The sequence below is a fragment of the Malus sylvestris genome, chromosome 2 (genome assembly GCF_916048215.2).
Source record: "Malus sylvestris chromosome 2, drMalSylv7.2, whole genome shotgun sequence".
Classification (NCBI taxonomy): Eukaryota; Viridiplantae; Streptophyta; class Magnoliopsida; order Rosales; family Rosaceae; genus Malus; species Malus sylvestris.
In genome coordinates, this window is record NC_062261.1 from 5,267,315 (window position 1) to 5,285,368 (window position 18,054).

Here is an 18,054-nt window from a genome sequence, read left to right on the forward strand (position 1 = left end):
AGTTCTAGCATGTACAGCATGTTCAGCATCATGATCTTCAGATTTATTTGCCTCAAGTGCAAGGGCTTCGAGGTTAGGAGATGCGCCAAACGCTGGAGGGGGATGTATACTGATATTTGAAAAACCAGCTGGAGTTGTCAGTAATGTTTGACAGTGCAGTAGGATGACAGAAAAGAAGGTAAACATCTTTTATTCACAGACTATTTGCGCTAAATCTTGAAGCTACATTTAAAAATGTGAATAAGACTATCTTTCACATAAACTGTGGTTTCTTTTACACAATCGAGCTAGAAACTTGTCTCTTATACATTGAATTGGCTAATGATTTACACTCATCTTTGTGCCTTTTTCATTGACTAAGGTAAACCTAAACCTAGTGAGAAAATGTGGTAACTATTACAATCGAACGCTAGGAATTCGTCTCCGACAATACACATATTTGATAAAGAGCGTTCAAATTGGTTTTGCTTTTAGCAGTTTATAAATACGTCAAATCCAACGAAATCAAACCAAACTAATTATAGTTTGATTTAGTTCAACCTAAAATTGCATTTTTTTTTCATTATAAAAGTCTTACCAAACTTCTTAGATTGATTTTTATACAACGATATATTTTTGCATAGCTAAAAGCTAAATCAAAACTTCTTGGATTGGGGTGGGGTATAAATTTGTATCGAACTCGTCATTCTTGATATTCAAACTTAAGACCTATTATTTATAAGTAAAGAGAAATACCGTTAGATCATAATATTAAATGACAACCGATTGGATGGTTTAGTTTGAACAGTATTTTCATACAACGATATATTTACATTAAATTGAGATAAAATGGACAAGAATGCTCTCCGGATCCTTATTTAGGAACTTCCACCACTATCTCTGAGAGCTCATTTAAAGACTTTAAAAAAATATTTGAGTCCTTAAAAGAGTATATTTTTTTTTTATGAAAAGTTCTTATAGTGTAATCTTCAAATTAATATAAAAACTAAAATATTGAAAAATTATTATTCAAGGATGAAAAAACTAAAAAAAATATCTCTACCCTTAGTTTTTCAAAAATTAAAAAAATAAAAAAATAACGTGAAAAAACCAAAAATGAAAATAGAAAACTTCATTTTAATCCTTAAAAAAGATGAGTTTTAGATTATAACCATATGTAAGATTAAAATCCAATTTTAGTCCTTAGCACATTTAATCATATCATTTATTAGTTGTATTTTGATGTTTTATTTTATCTTTTTATTTTTATTTTAATGTATTAATTACATTTAAATTTAATTTTTATTTCATTCATCATAATATATTTTAATGTCTACATTTAAGCAACTAATTTTTTTATAATATATATTCCGATAACAATTTTGTATGTTCTTCATTTAGGTACATTAATACATTTGAATATTTTGGTATATCCATCGGTACAAACATCTAGTTACATTGATTCAATATAATGCATTTCGGTCAATATAATGCATTTCATTACGTACACTTTGGTACACACATTTGAGTATTGACTTTTAGGTACATTAATTCAATTATTATATTTCGGTAAATACATTTAGGTACATACATTTTAGTATTGATATTTAGGTACATACATTTTCGGTATTGACATTTAGGTACGTACATTTTGGTACATACATTTCGGTACGTATATTTTGGTACATACATTTCGGTATTGATATTTAGGTACATTAATTCAATATAATACATTTCGGTACATACATTTAGGTTCATTATAATATATTTCGGTACAATCATGTAGGTACAAATATTTCAATACAAAAAAGTCAATTTTATATATTTTGGCACAATCATTTTTGTACACATATGTATTTATATATTTTTGTACCATAAATTTCTTTTAATATTTTCTCATTTACGTTCATTTCTAATTAAAAAATTAAATATGTGCATATTAATAAAATTAAAATTTAGTATGGAGAGATTAAATAAAAATACACATTAAATAACAAAAATTGAATGTAAATTTTGATAATAGTACACTCAAGAGATTAAATTGAATATTTAATCTAGCACCAGGTTTTTTTTTTTTAATTTTAATCTTTTGCAAGAACTAATGTTCAAAAACCCTAAATGAAAATTTCACGTGGGTGGGATCAACAAACAAGGTAAAAAGACAAAAATCCAGCTGGTGTGCAGCAAGGACAAAAAACCAGCTGCTGTGCAGCACTGCATTCCCACGTTTATGGATCACTTTTCTGCACAAAATCAACAGAGGCCCACTATACAATTTTCGCATTTGAGATTTTCTTTCGAAGTATTTAGCGAGTTTTTATATATTGAAATATTTTTTGACAAAAAAAACATATTGAAATATTTTATAGACTTTAATTTCAACTTATTAAAAACTTTCTGTCTCTATATTTACTATTGTAAAGACTTGGTTTAGGTTCTTTATTAGAGATGCTCTAACATGATAAAAAAGTAAAAGCAGAGTAAGACCACATAAATATAAAATCATTTTATCTGCAATCTCTCTCAACAACTTTAGACGATGGTGGAGACCCAACTTTAACAAAGTAAATTAAAGATATTTATAAAAAAAATAATAACAACTTCATTAGTACATTCAAAAGTGTATGTACGATAAGGAGATTCAAATTAGAAACGTATTCGCTCTTCAGTACTAACGAGAGTCATCAGATAAAAAAAACCTCCAAGTAATTGTAGACAATTAGAATTCACGGAACGACTATACAAATTCTACATATGTCATTTGGTTTACAAGTTGATCACTACGTGTACTTTCAGTAATATCTTGGATTCTTGTTTACAATTTGTTTGGATTTGCAGATCCTCCATCTTCTAAGATAAGAGGAAAATTTTCCAACACTGCCTTCCTTGTAATTGCTGTAATGAGATGAGTTGTTGCTTTCATGGGGCAGGTCCTAATGAATCCTATAGCTATTGGACCCCATCCCACATGAATCATGTTATCGGTGGCACCATTGTGTTTGGCAATCAATAATTAATGATGGGGTTGGGAAGAAAGGAAGGATTTATATACTCAAGGCAGGGGATTAATTAATCGCCATCATACCATTCATCTCGATGAATATATTGATATAATAGGAGGGAAGTCCAACGAAATACCTAAGTTAGTATTCATAAGCAATTTGAAACCATTAAAATTTGAGAAAATCTCAAAATCTACTGATTGAATAATATAAAAGGAGTAATGCTAGAAATACCATTTATTTAAATTGTGGTAATGCTATGAAGACTATCTATTTAAACTATGTGGAGTGGTTGTTGACGATTGAGTTATTACATAAATGTTGATTAACATGCTTATTTTTTATTGGTGACATATCAAATTATAAATAGCACAACAATGCAGCAAGCGGAGAATCCCTCATAGTAGCATCATGTAGACTTACGTACAATAATTTAAGTATCAAACAAAATGTATACTTCATTGTGGAACCAACCATGATGAATGAAATAATGACATAAGAGTAAATAAGAAAAGAGCTTGACCTAATATAGATATTTCATATCCAAAATGTCATTACGATTAAAACCAAATTGTAGCAAAGAGGTTTTCATTAAACCCCTCCAAAATTTATTGATTGAATAATATATAAGCTCACAACTCTAACACTTAGACTTAATACAAAATTACTAAAAATAATACCCTAAAATCTTTGAATGTTGATTTAACCTGGTAAAGAGAGAGAATTCGAACTAAAAAGCTCAGACATCACAGCAAAGCAGTGGGTTGAATTTGTGACATTGTTCTTTTTGAAATGCCGGTTCTACACATAAATATCACGTGAATTAATGATAACAACCAGAATTCTCCCTTAAAGTAGCATGGGCAAATTCATGAGCTGTATGGTACTTGGCTACATGAGAGTATGTCTTTCTTAAAATTGTGACATATCACGACTTTCCGTACTTAAGAATTTCTTGTGTACCAAACAATTTTTGTTTGAGTATGTGAATTTTTAGTATACACCGATGTTCTTAGTTATTATATTTTTTATCACACATTCAACTGTATCACAATATTAGATTCTCGTGATTGCACATTCAACTATACCACATAACTCAACTGAACCAAAGAAGTATAGTATAATTTTGAGAATTTCGTTATTATTTATTTTAAACAAGGGTTTTTTTTATCACAAATGGTCCCTGATATTGATCAAACACATCATTTTGGTCCCTGACATTGAAAATCAATAGAAATGGTCCATGAGATTGATCAAACACATCACAAATGGTCCTTCTGTTAAAAACTCTTTGGGCAATTTTCAAAGCTTCGTGACTTAATCGTTTCTTAACCAAATTCGACCCATAGTATATCAAAATGAAGATAGGAAAGTGTAGAACAAGATTATAACTATTTTGAAGGCCAATGATTGCCGGAGATGGCTGGAAAATAGTCTCAAATGTGACTGGTCGGCCGAAAAACTGAAAAATTCGCCGGAAACTGGGTAAACTTTAAACGTTCATAACTTCTTCAATAATCAACAAAATCGAGTGATTCAAAAAAGAAAATCATACTTCTTGACGAGACGAAGAGAATGGTATCTTTATGGATGGCTAACTCGCCGTAGTTTGGCCGGAAAACGGCTCGAAATTAGATAACCATTTTCGAGTTAGCCAATTTCGAGCCGTTTTCCGGCCAAACTACGGCGAGTTAGCCATTAACAAAGATACCATTCTCTTCGCCTCGTCTAGAAGTATGATTTTTATTTTTGAATCACTCGATTTCGTTGATTATTGAAGAAGTTATGAACGTTTAAAGTTTACCCAGTTTCCAGCGAGTTTTCCAGTTTTTCAGCGGACCAGTCACATTTGAGGCTATTTTCCGGCCATCTCCGATAATCATTGGGCTTCAAAATGGTATAATCTTGTTCTACACTTTCTTATCTTCATTTTGATATATTATGGGTCGAATTTGGTTAAGAAGCGATTGAGTTACGAAACTTTGAAAATTGCCCAAAAGAGTTTTTAACGGAAGGACCATTTGTGATGTGTTTGATCAATCTCAGGGACCATTTCTATTGTTTTTCAATGTCAGGGGCCAAAATGATGTGTTTAATCAATGTCAGGGACCATTTGTGACAAAAACTCTTTAAACAAAGATCTAACTGTACCAGCTACTCCGAACGTGGCATCTTTGAAATTGTGGTACGTGAATTGGAATTCAAGATAGGGGGAGTATCCATGAAATCCTAATCTAGGCTTGTTTCCACCTTTGGATTTCTGTTTACCTGACACGTGAGTGATAAGCTTTGTGATCCGACGGTGGAAGATTTGTCAACAACATGATAGGGTTTTAAGTCATTGATTTGGACTTGGATAATTACTATGGTTGATTTTGAATGTGTGAAGTAGGGTTTGTTGGAAGCACTATTAGAGATGGAATAATGACATGAAACTAATAATAATTTCTGGTGTAATTTGTTAATTTTCTGAGCATTCCACCTACTTTTTGGAAGGAAGCTGCTTTTGGCTTTTTATTACTTGTTGAATCTACCCAGGCTTCTGCTGATTGGATTCACGAAAAATGAATTTAATTACAGAGAAACTATGCACCAAATCATAAAACTCAAATGGATATAAAAGCTTGACAATGTACTAAGCAAAGAATTTCGAAGAACAGTGTAGGAACCAGCAAGTTAAAGCCTATAAATAGCTACCTAGCATATGGTGCTGTCATGGAACCTGCATTTGTGGAATATGAACATATGGAAATCACTTTAGGTGAACTATGGTATTGTGAAATCGTAACACGAGTTTCGACATTTGAGCCTGGAGTTCTTTCTCGATGCCTAGACACCTCCATTTCCAAACACCGTGTTAGTTGGCACAGCACAAAACCCATGGTGGCTCTATGTTGGGAGGTGGAAGTTGTGCATGCAATTGCTGTCTCTAATGCTTTCCAGACCGAATTCACATCGAACTCTCCTCGAATCCTTCGATCCAAAATAGTTGTTAAATCCCCACTCTGGTACTCATGATTCACCCACTCCACAATGGGGACAAGATCATCACTTTCTATGATTGTAGGTTGGCCAGTAATTAGCTCTAATAGAACTACCCCAATACTATAAACATCAATTTTTTCATTCAACCTTCCATAATTATAGTACCTGCAGACCACAAATAAATAAAAAATCATAAATCACGCACTGCTCATAGATTTTTTTTTTTTTAAATGGCCAAAATTCTAAGAACACGAAATCTAAACATACTCAGGATCAAGATACCCCGATGTGCCCACGATTGATGCCACAACATGAGTCTCATTGTCACTGGAAAAAACCATGGACAGACAGAAATATATTATTTTTGCATCCAAGTTTTCGCTCAAGAGAATATTGGCAGTCTTTACATCTCTATGCACAATACGTGGATCGCATTTTTTATGCAAGTAGTGTAGCCCGGTGAGCCAAATTTCACAATATAAATAAGTTGAATTAGACACATGAACTTACGTAAATATATTAGCGTGCAACATAACAGGAAGCACCAACCTAGCGCAATATCTACATATACCTGAGAGATATTCTTTTAGGTTTCCATTGGGCATGTACTCGTATATTATTGCCACGTTGTCGGTATCGTCACAGTATCCAATAAGTGAGGCCAAGTTTCTATGATGGATTTTCATCAAGAGCTCAACCTGCAGCGACAAGGAACTCATCAATCTCTAAGATATCTTCAATCTAAAGGGCTAAAATTTCATAATGTAGTTATGTATTTTCAATTATTCATCTATACGTATGAGATTAGTCAATTTTTCCTCTCAACTTGTTAGAGACCCATAATTCCCATCCTCAATTTTATAATTTGTAAAACGTTTGTATTTGGTTGATTTTTTTTATTTATTTTTGCTAATAATTGTTGGAATTAGTTTTTGTGTAATCTATCTTGTTTTATTTTTACAAACATTTTGATGTAAAAAATTTTTAATTCGAAAAAAAAAATTGATAGTGAAATATGAGAAAATTGATTTTTTTTGTGGAATAGTGAACAAATGTATGAGTATTTATAGAGTTTTGAAGGAGTTTTAGTGTTGGATCTGATTTAAATTAATTAATAACAGTATTTGACAGTTGGATTTAAATTTGAGTCGGATTTTTTTTATTACCGTTAAAATTGATTAAATTGAATTTGAGCCGTTGGATCTAAAAATGGATGTAGTTGGACGCGCCACACTGGATCAAAACACAATAAGAGCGCCAGCCCTTGTATCTCGACAGCTCGCCAACCTGAGCCGTAGAACCACTGATTTCTTTGCGTTGGCCCGTAGAGAATTACTCCACCCAATTTTACTGACTTGCGCGGGGCCTGCGTGGGCTTGTTTCACGTCAGGAAAGCCGGGCTGCCGGGGGCCTCAACCCACCTCAAACCTCATCCACACCCTATGGGAGAATCAATACCAAATTCTCATCCCCATACTCAAAATCCCATTTTTCCCAACTCCAAAATACATCTGTTGGAGATGTTTTGGGCCTAAATTTCGAGTTTTTTGTTCCCCCCTTGAGACAGCCTAACCAACGAGACAAGGCATTTAACTTCCATTCCAATGAATTAAACTCTTAACTGTTCAAACCTCCGTTTGGGACTCCCTAGCTCCTTGAGATGACGATGGAGAAAGTGTTTTAACCGCAACTGGAGTGCCATCTTTCAAGTAGCCATGGTGTACATTCCCAAATCCTCCTTTTCCCGATTTTAGTTTGAAAGTGTTCAGTGATTTCTAAAACTTTGTCATAAGTAAATTGGGACTTCTTTGATGCTACGGGTGTTTTGTTACGTTTTTTCTCCATCTGCAACTTTAGTAGACAAAAAGATGAGTTCAGACTAATTGGATAAGAATGCCACTACACCATAATAGCAGCGTCTGTTCTAACTGAATAAGTATCAAGGTATAAAACTGTACCTGGTTTTCTTATTCTTCTTAGCTTCCATACCAGTACGAGCACTATAACTAGAAGGAGGGCTACTGCTGATAGTAATGGTCCAAGTATTGGAACAACAATGTTCTTCTTGCACTTGCTTGAATCTGAGCTAAAAAGGAACTTATAAGCAGATAAAAAATATAAATCCGAAGGACGCGATACCATTTGCTTTCGTTAAAGAAAATGCTAACCTATGCGGCACTCTCCATTAACGAAACTTGCACAGAGCAGTAAGACGAGGAAACCAGTTGAGATCTTCATCTCTATTTGTCTCATTGCACCCCATGAACTACCTGGTATTTAAAACGTGCGACAATGTCCCGACCAAAAATACAAAAAAAGGTATATGACAGTGTAGCTTTGTAACCTAATGCTGCACAACTTGCACGGCGCGTACATAATCCTTATTACATGGAGATGCTTATTCTACAATCATTCGATCATGCAATGTTCAAGCTAAGAGCTATTTGGTCAAGCCAAAGTACGTATTTTTTAGTGATAGCATTTCAAACATTGTTCCTGTTAGGGTTATGTAATGTGGTACAAGTCAGGCACAACCCGAAGTATCGGTTATGTAATGTGGTACAAGTCAGGCACAACCCGAAGTATCTGATCAAAGTAATTAAATCGAGGACAATATCGATATAAACTAGTATTCATCCTACACTGATTCGCTATACAAGAGATCCCACATCAATTTTTAACCCACCAAGTTTTGAACATTGGATGATTGAGAGTCGCCAATTAAGAATAATGTTAAGGAGACCATATTTCTAAACTAAATTTTGTAAACCAAATGATGTGGATGTTGATGATTAAATTGTTACTTAAGTATTGATTAATGTGTTTATTTTTTATTAATGTCATATCATTTTGTTTGCAAATTTGGTTTAAAAATTTAATCTTCCTAGTATTATTATTTTTAATCTTTGTTTAAGTTTTTGATGGTCGGAAACTACAAATCTAATTCTATAAAGCTTATAACCTTATAAATATTTTCCTACTTGCATATATAATTAAATATTGAATTAACTAACATTACTGTGTCAGCCTCCATAAAATATATTAGACAACTAGAGGGACACGTTGAAGCCGCCAGGCCCATGTATCTCTTTGTTTTCTCTGTGGACACCATTTTATTCCTTGATTAGTGTTTTCTTTGTAAGAAGTTTAAGATTGAAACTTCAGTACTATAATAGAACTATAAAAGGATAATATTTAGTTTCCAAAAAAAAAAAAAATATTTAGGTACTCATTAGTGAGTATTTTGTTCATTCACTTTTTAGTTTGATTTAATAAAAAATATCACGTGTTCTTTGTCTTTTAAAGTACAAGAAAAATTAATAACATGTCTATCATTTTTTAAAATAATAAAACGTGTTAAAAATCAATGGACAAAATAAAAAAGTGAGTACTTACTAGTAAGTACCCAAGTATTATCATTCTAAAAAGATTTTTGTTTATCGTTTCCCTAGTATATATAAATCTTCGCTTCAACTAGGAAATGTTAATAGCTATGTAACTAGCAAACCATGATAAAAAATCGAATCGAACATTGAAATTTGAACATACTCTGGACTCAAGATAACCTTCTGTCCCCATCACCGATGTCACCAAGTGAGTTTCATTTTCACTAGAAAAAACCATAAAAAGATCGAAATATGCAATTTTCGCGTCCTGATTTTATGTTGTGCTTGTTGTACTCTCTAATGCAATTCTCTTACTGGATTGCCTTCTTAAGCGAGCTGAAATACTAATCCAATTTATATGTGATTAATGTATTCTAGATAACTCCACATGATTTTATTCAACGATGAAAGATGGAAGAAAGAAGCTACATATTGACTAAAAAGATGTCCTTCCACAAAATTCGGTCTAGTTAAGTAGTGTTAGTTGAGAGAACCCGCACACAGTGAGAAGAAACACGACCTTGTACAAAAGTGTATCTGCACCATAACAACCATTGGCAACATGCCTTGGAACATATTCGCATGCAACGTTATAACATATACAGAATGACCACGGACTCGTAAACACTTGTAATTGTACCTCTAATTACTCATACTTAAGGACTAAAAAGCTTAATTAACTTCCACGAAAGTTTAAAAGTGCTGTTCCAAAGAGATTGTGAAAGCATAATGTTCTTCCACGAGGCTAGAAGGTCTATGATTTTGCATACGAAATGGAACTAAGACGAGAACAGGACAAATCATGAATTACTGTTTCGGGAATTAAACCTACACTTGACTGTCGGAAATATGAGAAATCTTAGGCCGGTCGGGCTTTTTGCTTCCACACCATCGAAACCATAAATACACAAAAGATGTTAGAGAAAGTCAAAGTGTTGAATTTGTTGAGGCAGATACTTGAGCTTTAGACCATCTCAACAACTCTAAATCTTTCAAGTCTAGATGAGACCAGAAAGTCAAGGAAAGATTCGAGCGGCCCCCTAGAACTCACCGATTGTGGCATGACCTGACCAATAATTTGATAAGAGATGTGCACTACGTTATAAAGTGGTGCATTACGTGTTATAATTTAAGTAAAAATATACTTAAAAGTATACTTTAAAATGGGACATATCAACTCTATCGTCTATTTATCCTCAATTACATTTTGGTTACCCTACAAGTTTATCTGAAGTTTGTATAATTTTATGTGATAATTTCATTGGAAGGTAAGTTTTATAGTTAACTAAACTTGATGTTATCATAATTTCTTTTGTGAACATTTCTACCAAAAAAAATTTCTTCACAAGATCGAGTACATCAACGGCTCTATTATTGGCTTATGTAACGCCTATATCATGACGTATGTCATAGATTATATCATTGTTAATTGTTTATAATTAAGATAAGATTTCGACGCTTAACAACCGTTGGATGAGATTAAGACCGTTGGATTATATTTTCTCATCTTAATCTCATCCTTCGAATTATTATCTATATTTTTATCCTTTCACGATAAAATTGTGGTCCCTATCTCTTTTACATTCATCCTATTTTCTAAATACATCTTCCAAACCCTGTAAGCTCAAATTACCCTTCCCAGTTCCCAATTAGTGAAGCGCCCTTCTATTTTTCTCTCTCCGTTCAAAGTGCTTCCTTTCCCTCTCAACTTTCTTTCCCTTCATACTCTTCGAAAAAACAAAACAAAACTTGCGGTCTCTGCTGATCTCTGGAAATCAAGCAGTTGCTAGACGCACTTTTCCACCTTTTAGCCAAGAACATTTCGTTCATTCTTTCCGCCCCTCTTTCTCATCTCTTTTTCTGTAACGCAGAAGAAGCCTTCCTCTTTCAGCTGCCAACATGGCCACCACCACTGAAAAATGACGACAAAGGCGATGACAAAGAGCACAGAGTGGCGAAATTTTTCGATAGTCAATTGCCCTTCGTGGTTTTAGGGAAAAGAATCAAAAGCTAAAACTCGTATGCTTTTATTTCTTACATTAATAAGTTCGGTTGATGCGAAATTTGGTGGAAAATATTAAACCTTCATCCTATACAAGGAATCAAATGACGCCTTGGAGATCTGTGGTTAAACTTCGACAAAGAAACAAAAACATACCGTCTCACCGGAAGTTGGTGATTCGACAAATCAGTTCGGAATTGCATTGCAGGCAGAGAGCATTCTTGCAGAGGATAAATTTGGGGTCGTTGCGGTACTCAGTTGGAGGATTTATTGTCAAGCGGTGTTGAGAGGGGGTTTTCGTTTCTCCGCTGGCATCGACTGCGGGTTGTTTTGTTGGTCATCCGAACTCATATGTAAGGACTATTAATATACTAAACCAGCTGATTTCGAATGATCCCCTCTTCATTTCGTATGAATTTCACTTGGTCTTTTGTATGCGCTCAAAGCAGTAGCAATCAAAACCAAATCAAAATGAGTATGAATTGTGAATACACCGGCAAAATGAAAACTCAGAGTTCGCTGATAACCTGAAGAGAAGAAACAATCCAAGGAGCAGAAAATTATACGACTAGTTTATAAGATGATAGTCTAAAAGACAAGCTCATGAGGCTTCATGCCAGCCTTGAGAGAGAATCTCGCCGCCAAGTACGTCTTCAAGTCTGGGACAGCCTCAATGGACTTTATCAATGAAGCATCCACGCTCTTCTGATCGTCTTTCTTTCCTTGTGGGAGGACATTCTTCTCCTACAATTTGTTGTTCGGGAAAATATTGATTAATACAGAGACAACAAAAGATTTCCACTCATTTACATACTTCCCATTAACATGTAGATGAAGCGATCAAGATAGTAGAAAAGAGATGGATTGATACAATTAAAAGGGAAACATAAAAGGATCAGAGAATCTGTATAAAAAAAATATCATGCAAAATCGGAAGACGATGATCACATTGCCACATTTAACTTTAAACTTCATGCAGACAGTACCAACACTGAAGAAAATCACAAGGACCATAAATTACTTGCTCAAAAGTATATGTAAATGAAGAACGATAACTCTAACCTCTTTCTTGGCCTCAAAAAATTCTCCCTCTCCCTTCTTCTTCTTCTTTTCAACTTCCTTAGCAAAATATTTGTCATCAAAATTTTCGACATTCAACCCAGAAATGTCAACCTTGGTAGAAGTGGCAATCACGTAAGATTGATTTACACGTCTCAAAGGAACACCGTTAATTTTAAAGGGACCTGCAATGGCATCATACCAGCACTCAAGTTAGAACGGCACTCAACAAGTTTTTTCAAGAAGCAGGCAAGTGCCCTAAACTAGAAACCCATTACCCCCACCCACCACGGGATTGAAAAAAACGAGCAAGTACACAAATTAGTAAATGTAAACAAACTAAGAAACAAATATTTTAATAAGAAGCAAAGAAAGAATCATTCGAAAAAACCTATGAAAGCTGAAGGCATAAAAGCTAATTCAGATATTCTAACGAACAAATTACAATCACGATTCAATAGATTACTAGATGATACTTCACAAGTTGATACACTCAGATCTATCTATGCGGTTACAAAAGCGAGTGTTACTCTTTCATGTCATCGTTTCATACAGTTTTGGAAGAAAACAAATTAGCAACACATCACTTCGAGTACTCACTCACTAACCCTATTTGAATATCCCCCCACTCAAAGAAAACCCCACCCTGCAATATATCCCATCCAACAGGAGGGGAGCAATCCCCCAAGCACAATTCATACGAGAAGGTGATGTATTTGCAAATAACTTGAAACAAAAGAAACCTCCTTTTTTGCACCAAATTCTAATGGTGTCGCCACAAAACAACGTTATCGTCATTGGGTGGAATTCATGACCAAGGAACCTCCCAGTAACATAAAACTTTAACATTCATTCCAAATTTCGGAACAATAATCTCTGCTTAAAAAAATAAGAACTCACCAGTAACAAGAAGTAGCCCAGATGAAAGCTGCTTAAGAAAAACAACTCTCTTTCCCTTAAACCTTCCAGCCAATACAATCAGCACCGTCCCTGGTGTAATACTAGCCCTACATTCAACCAACAACAACAACAACAACAACAAAGCCTTTTCCCACTAAGTGGGGTCGGCTATATGAATCCTAGAACGCCATTGCGCTCGGTTTTGTGTCATGTCCTCCGTTAGATCCAAGTACTCTAAGTCTTTTCTTAGAGTCTCTTCCAAAGTTTTCCTAGGTCTTCCTCTACCCCTTCGGCCCTGAACCTCTGTCCCGTAGTCACATCTTCGAACCGGAGCGTCAGTCGGCCTTCTTTGCACATGTCCAAATCACCAGAGCCGATTTTCTCTCATCTTTCCTACAATTTCGGCTACTCCTACTTTACCTCGGATATCCTCATTCCCAATCTTATCATTTCTCGTGTGCCCACACATCCCATGAAGCATCCTCATCTCCGCTACACCCATTTTGTGTACGTGTTGATGCTTCACCACCCAACATTCTCTGCCATACACCATCGCTGGCCTTATTGTCGTCCTATAAAATTTTCCCTTGAGCTTCAGTGGCCTACGACGGTCACACAACACGCCGGATGCACTCTTTCCATCCAGCTCGTATTCTATGGTTGAGATCTCCATCTAATTCTCCGTTCTCTTGCAAGATAGATCCTAGGTAACGAAAACGGTCGCTTTTTGTGATCTTCGCTAGATTGCTCCGGTCATTAGTGTGGATAAGTATATAAATGGATAGAGATAGGAAAGCAAATACAAGATGTACGTGGTTCACCCAGATTGGCTACGTCCACGGAATAGAAGAGTTCTCATTAATTGTGAAGGGTTTACACAAGTACATAGGTTCAAGCTCTCCTTTAGTGAGTACGAGTGAATGATTTAGTACAAATGACATTAGGAAATATTGTGGGAGAATGATCTCGTAATCACGAAACTTCTAAGTATCGGAGTGTGGTGTCGTCTTGACTTGCCTTATCTGTCTCATAGGTAGATGTGGCATCTTCTCTGGAAGTACTCTTCCTCCATCCAGGGGTGGTATCTTTAACTGGTGGAGATGCACAAGGTAATGTATCAATTTCACTTGAAGCTTACTTGTAGTTTCAGGCTTGGTCAAGCGCGATACAAACCATGTAGTAGGAGTCCCCCAAGTCGCCGAGCTAGGGGGTCTGCTGAAAGAGGTGACAGACAAGGTAAGCAATCAGAGCTCCGACTGATTGTTCACCTTCTCCCCATCTTGCAGCAGCATGAAGGATAAAGAGAAGAAAAATGAGAAGAGATGATATGAGATACTTTTGCTTTTGAAGAAGTAACTTTCCACAGGCTTATTCTTGAACTGAGCTGGAGGGTTTTCTGGTTTCCTCCAGAGTATAAGGCCGACTGAAGAATTTGAGGGTCAAAACAAGTCCATCAAATCTAGAGTACGTTCCACCCTGCTGATATGGGATACTTTTGCTTTTGACAGAGTAATGGATGTATCGGCACGTGTGCTGTTACGCTTGTCTCCACATGCTTCCTTGTATCCTTCGCACTTGCCCTATCTGTTCCTCAAGCAGATGCGGAATCTTCCCTGGAAACATAAGATGTTGAAGATGAGTACTCGAGAGCAATGCCAGGTAAGTAATCAGGTAAGGGGTTCCAGGTAGTCAGTTCCTGGCTGGAAGCTTGATTCCAAGTGCTGACTGATTGCTCTCTTTCTCCTTGTCTTGCAGGTAAAAACAAGGCCAAAAGAAAAAACAGGGAAAAAGCATGATATGGGATACTCTTGCTTTTAACCCTGATGATATGAGATATTCTTGCTCTAGTATAGCTTGTTTGCAGAGGTATTATCGGGGGGAAAGAAAGCTGAATATTTCGAAAGGCTTTGTTGGGAGTGCCCTCTCAGATATGATGAAGGGTTGAGCATTTTTGCAGGTCTGCCTGTCCGTTGGGGATGGAGGTCGACATATATAGGAGTCTCCCTAACAACAAGTAGTAATGCTATTCCTTTACCCTGCTTGGTCATAGCACGGTAGTGGGAGCTGCCAGTTTCACATGTTTTAACTCTGTCAGAGCACTTTGAAAAAATGGTCTGTGGTATCTGGCTCTCGAGATTCGGAGAACAATGCCTCTTCGATTTTTGAGAAAGCAATCATGCTGGGGGTCTGACTCTCGAGATTCGGAGAGCAGTGTCTCTTCGATTTTTGAGGAAGTAATCATGTTGGGAGTCTGGCTCTCGAGATTCGGAGGGCGGTGCCTCTTCGATTTTGGAGCAAGCAATCTTGTTGGGAGTGTTGTCTCGAATGTGAGTAAAGGTTGGACATGTTTGCTAGTCTACCTTGCCACGAAGCACAAAGGTTGACACACAGGGACTTTCCAATTATCCAGCAATGGTACTGTTCCTTTACCCTCTCTTCGATTTTGAGAAAGTAGTCATGTTGGGAGTCTGGCTCTCGAGATTTTGGAGCAAGCAATCTTGTTGGGACTGTTTTCTCGAATGTGAGTAAAGGTTGGGCATGTTTGCTAGTCTACCTTGCCACGAAGCACAGAGGTTGACACACAGGGACTTTCCAATTATCCAGCAGTGGTACTGTTCCTTTACCCTTGTGGGTAATAATATGGTAGCTAGACCTTCAAAATTTATGTGTCTAAACTTTGTTAGTGCTGTTTCTTTGCTATTCTTTTACCTTTTTTGGTCAGAGCGATGTAGTGGGAGCTGCAAGCTTCACGTGCTCAACTTTGGCAGAGAACTTTGGCAAAGTGATCTGTGGTACCCATGAGTTATTGTTGCGTGTGGGAAGTGGGTGATTGAACAGTAAGATTCATGTGCTTTCTACTTCACCAGAAGTCTTCGACAGAATGCCCATAATTTCTGCAAAGCTGAGTGTGCGTGTGACAGGTGCTGACAAGGCTAGAAAAGTAGGTGCCTCTTCGATTTCTGAGATCGGCCCTCGTGGTCTCTGAGCAGCCCAGCTTTTGAGAAAGCGAGCGTCTCTTCGATTGATTAGGAGAACGGTGCCTCACCGATTTTTGAGAAAGCAATCATGCTAGGGGTCTGGCTCTCGAGATTCGGGGAGCAGTGTCTCTTCGATTTTTGAGAAAGTAATCATGTTGGGAGAGTGGCTCTCGAGATTCGGAGGGCGGTGCCTCTTCGATTTTGGAGCAAGCAATCTTGTTGGGAGTGTTTTCTCGAATGTGAGTAAAGGTTGGGCATGTTTGCTAGTCTACCTTGCCACGAAGCACAGAGGTTGACACACAGAGACTTTCCAATTATCCAGCAATGGTACTGTTCCTTTACCCTCTCTTCGATTTTTAAGAAAGTAGTCATGTTGGGAGTCTGGCTCTTTAGATTCGGAGGACGGTGCCTCTTCGATTTTGGAGCAAGCAATCTTATTGGGAGTGTTTTCTCGAATGTGAGTAAAGGTTGGGCATGTTTGCTAGTCTACCTTGCCACGAAGCACAGAGGTTGACATACATGGACTTTCCAATTATCCAGCAGTGGTACTGTTCCTTTACCCTTGTGGGTAATAATATGGTAGCTAGACCTTCAAAATTTATGGGTCTAAACTTTGTTAGTGCTGTTTCTTTGCTATTCTTTTACCCTTCTTGGTCAGAGCGATGTAGTGGGAGCTGCAAGCTTCACGTGCTCAACTTTGGCAGAGAACTTTGGCAAAGTTATCTGTGGTACCCATGAGCTATTGTTGCGTGTGGGAAGTGGGTGATTGAACAGTAAGATTCATGTGTTTTCTACTTCCCCAAAAGTCTTTGACAGAATGCCCATAATTTCCGCAAAGCTGAGTGTGCGTGTGACAGGTGCTGACAAGGCTGGAAAAGTAGGTGCCTCTTCGATTTCTGAGATCGGCCCTCGTGGTCTCTAGGGAGCCCAGCTTTTGAGAAAGCGAGCGCCTCTTCGATTTCTGAGATCGGCCTTCGTGGTCTTTGAGCAGCCCAACTTTTGAGAAAGCAAACGGCTCTTCGATTTCTGAGGTCAACCCTCGTGATCTCTAAGCAGCCCAACTTTTGAGAAAGCAAACGCCTCTTCGATTTCTGAGCAGGCGCCTCTTTGATTTCTGAAGCTCCGTCGAGTGCAGATTTTTATAGGGGCTGGCATTAAGTTCCAAAGCACACTTGAATCTCCACCAGTAGAAGCTTCATTCTTGCACTTCTAAGATCTTGATTTGTCCGACCTCTTCTCTCTTCAACACCTTTGAAAATGTCTGGCCCCTCCGACCGTCGTTTTGACTTGAACCTTGTTGAAGAGGCAGCCCCGCCTTCTCCAGACAACATATGGCGCCCATCCTTCGTCTCCCCAACTGGTCCTCTTACCGTTGGGGATTCCGTGATGAAGAATGATATGACCGCTGCGGTGGTGGCCAGGAACCTTCTCACTCCCAAAGATAACAGACTACTTTCCAAACGGTCTGATGAGTTAGCTGTTAAGGATTCGCTGGCTCTCAGTGTTCAGTGTGCAGGTTCTGTGTCTAATATGGCCCAACGCCTATTTGCTCGAACCCGCCAAGTTGAATCATTGGCGGCTGAAGTGATGAGTCTCAAACAGGAGATTAGAGGGCTCAAGCATGAGAATAAACAGTTGCACCGGCTCGCACATGACTATGCTACAAACATGAAGAGGAAGCTTGACCAGATGAAGGAAACTGATGGTCAGGTTTTACTTGATCATCAGAGATTTGTGGGTTTGTTCCAAAGGCATTTATTGCC

The 18,054-nt window shown here is 37.0% G+C and overlaps 2 protein-coding genes across 8 annotated transcripts in view; both read right to left on the reverse strand.

Annotated features, from left to right (window-relative positions):
- The window catches only part of LOC126596889 (disease resistance protein RGA2-like), a 47,043-nt gene extending 37,182 nt beyond the window's left edge, over positions 1 to 9,861 (reverse strand). Inside the window, exon 1 of the transcript XR_007614110.1 lies at positions 9,847 to 9,861. The gene's annotated coding sequence lies outside the window, so the exon portion shown is untranslated. The remainder of the gene's footprint in view (positions 1 to 9,846) is intronic.
- Positions 9,862 to 11,808: 1,947 nt separating this feature from the next.
- LOC126597027 (60S ribosomal protein L6-like) overlaps positions 11,809 to 18,054 on the reverse strand; it is a 34,411-nt gene continuing 28,165 nt past the window's right edge. For all 7 annotated transcript variants that reach the window (XM_050263810.1, XM_050263843.1, XM_050263803.1 and 4 more), the window contains 3 exons: positions 13,314 to 13,420; positions 12,417 to 12,598; positions 11,809 to 12,098 (listed from right to left, as the gene is read on the reverse strand). In XM_050263810.1, the coding sequence (XP_050119767.1) occupies positions 11,943 to 12,098; positions 12,417 to 12,598; positions 13,314 to 13,420 (445 nt within the window). In that variant the 3' untranslated portion in view covers positions 11,809 to 11,942. The remainder of the gene's footprint in view (positions 12,099 to 12,416; positions 12,599 to 13,313; positions 13,421 to 18,054) is intronic.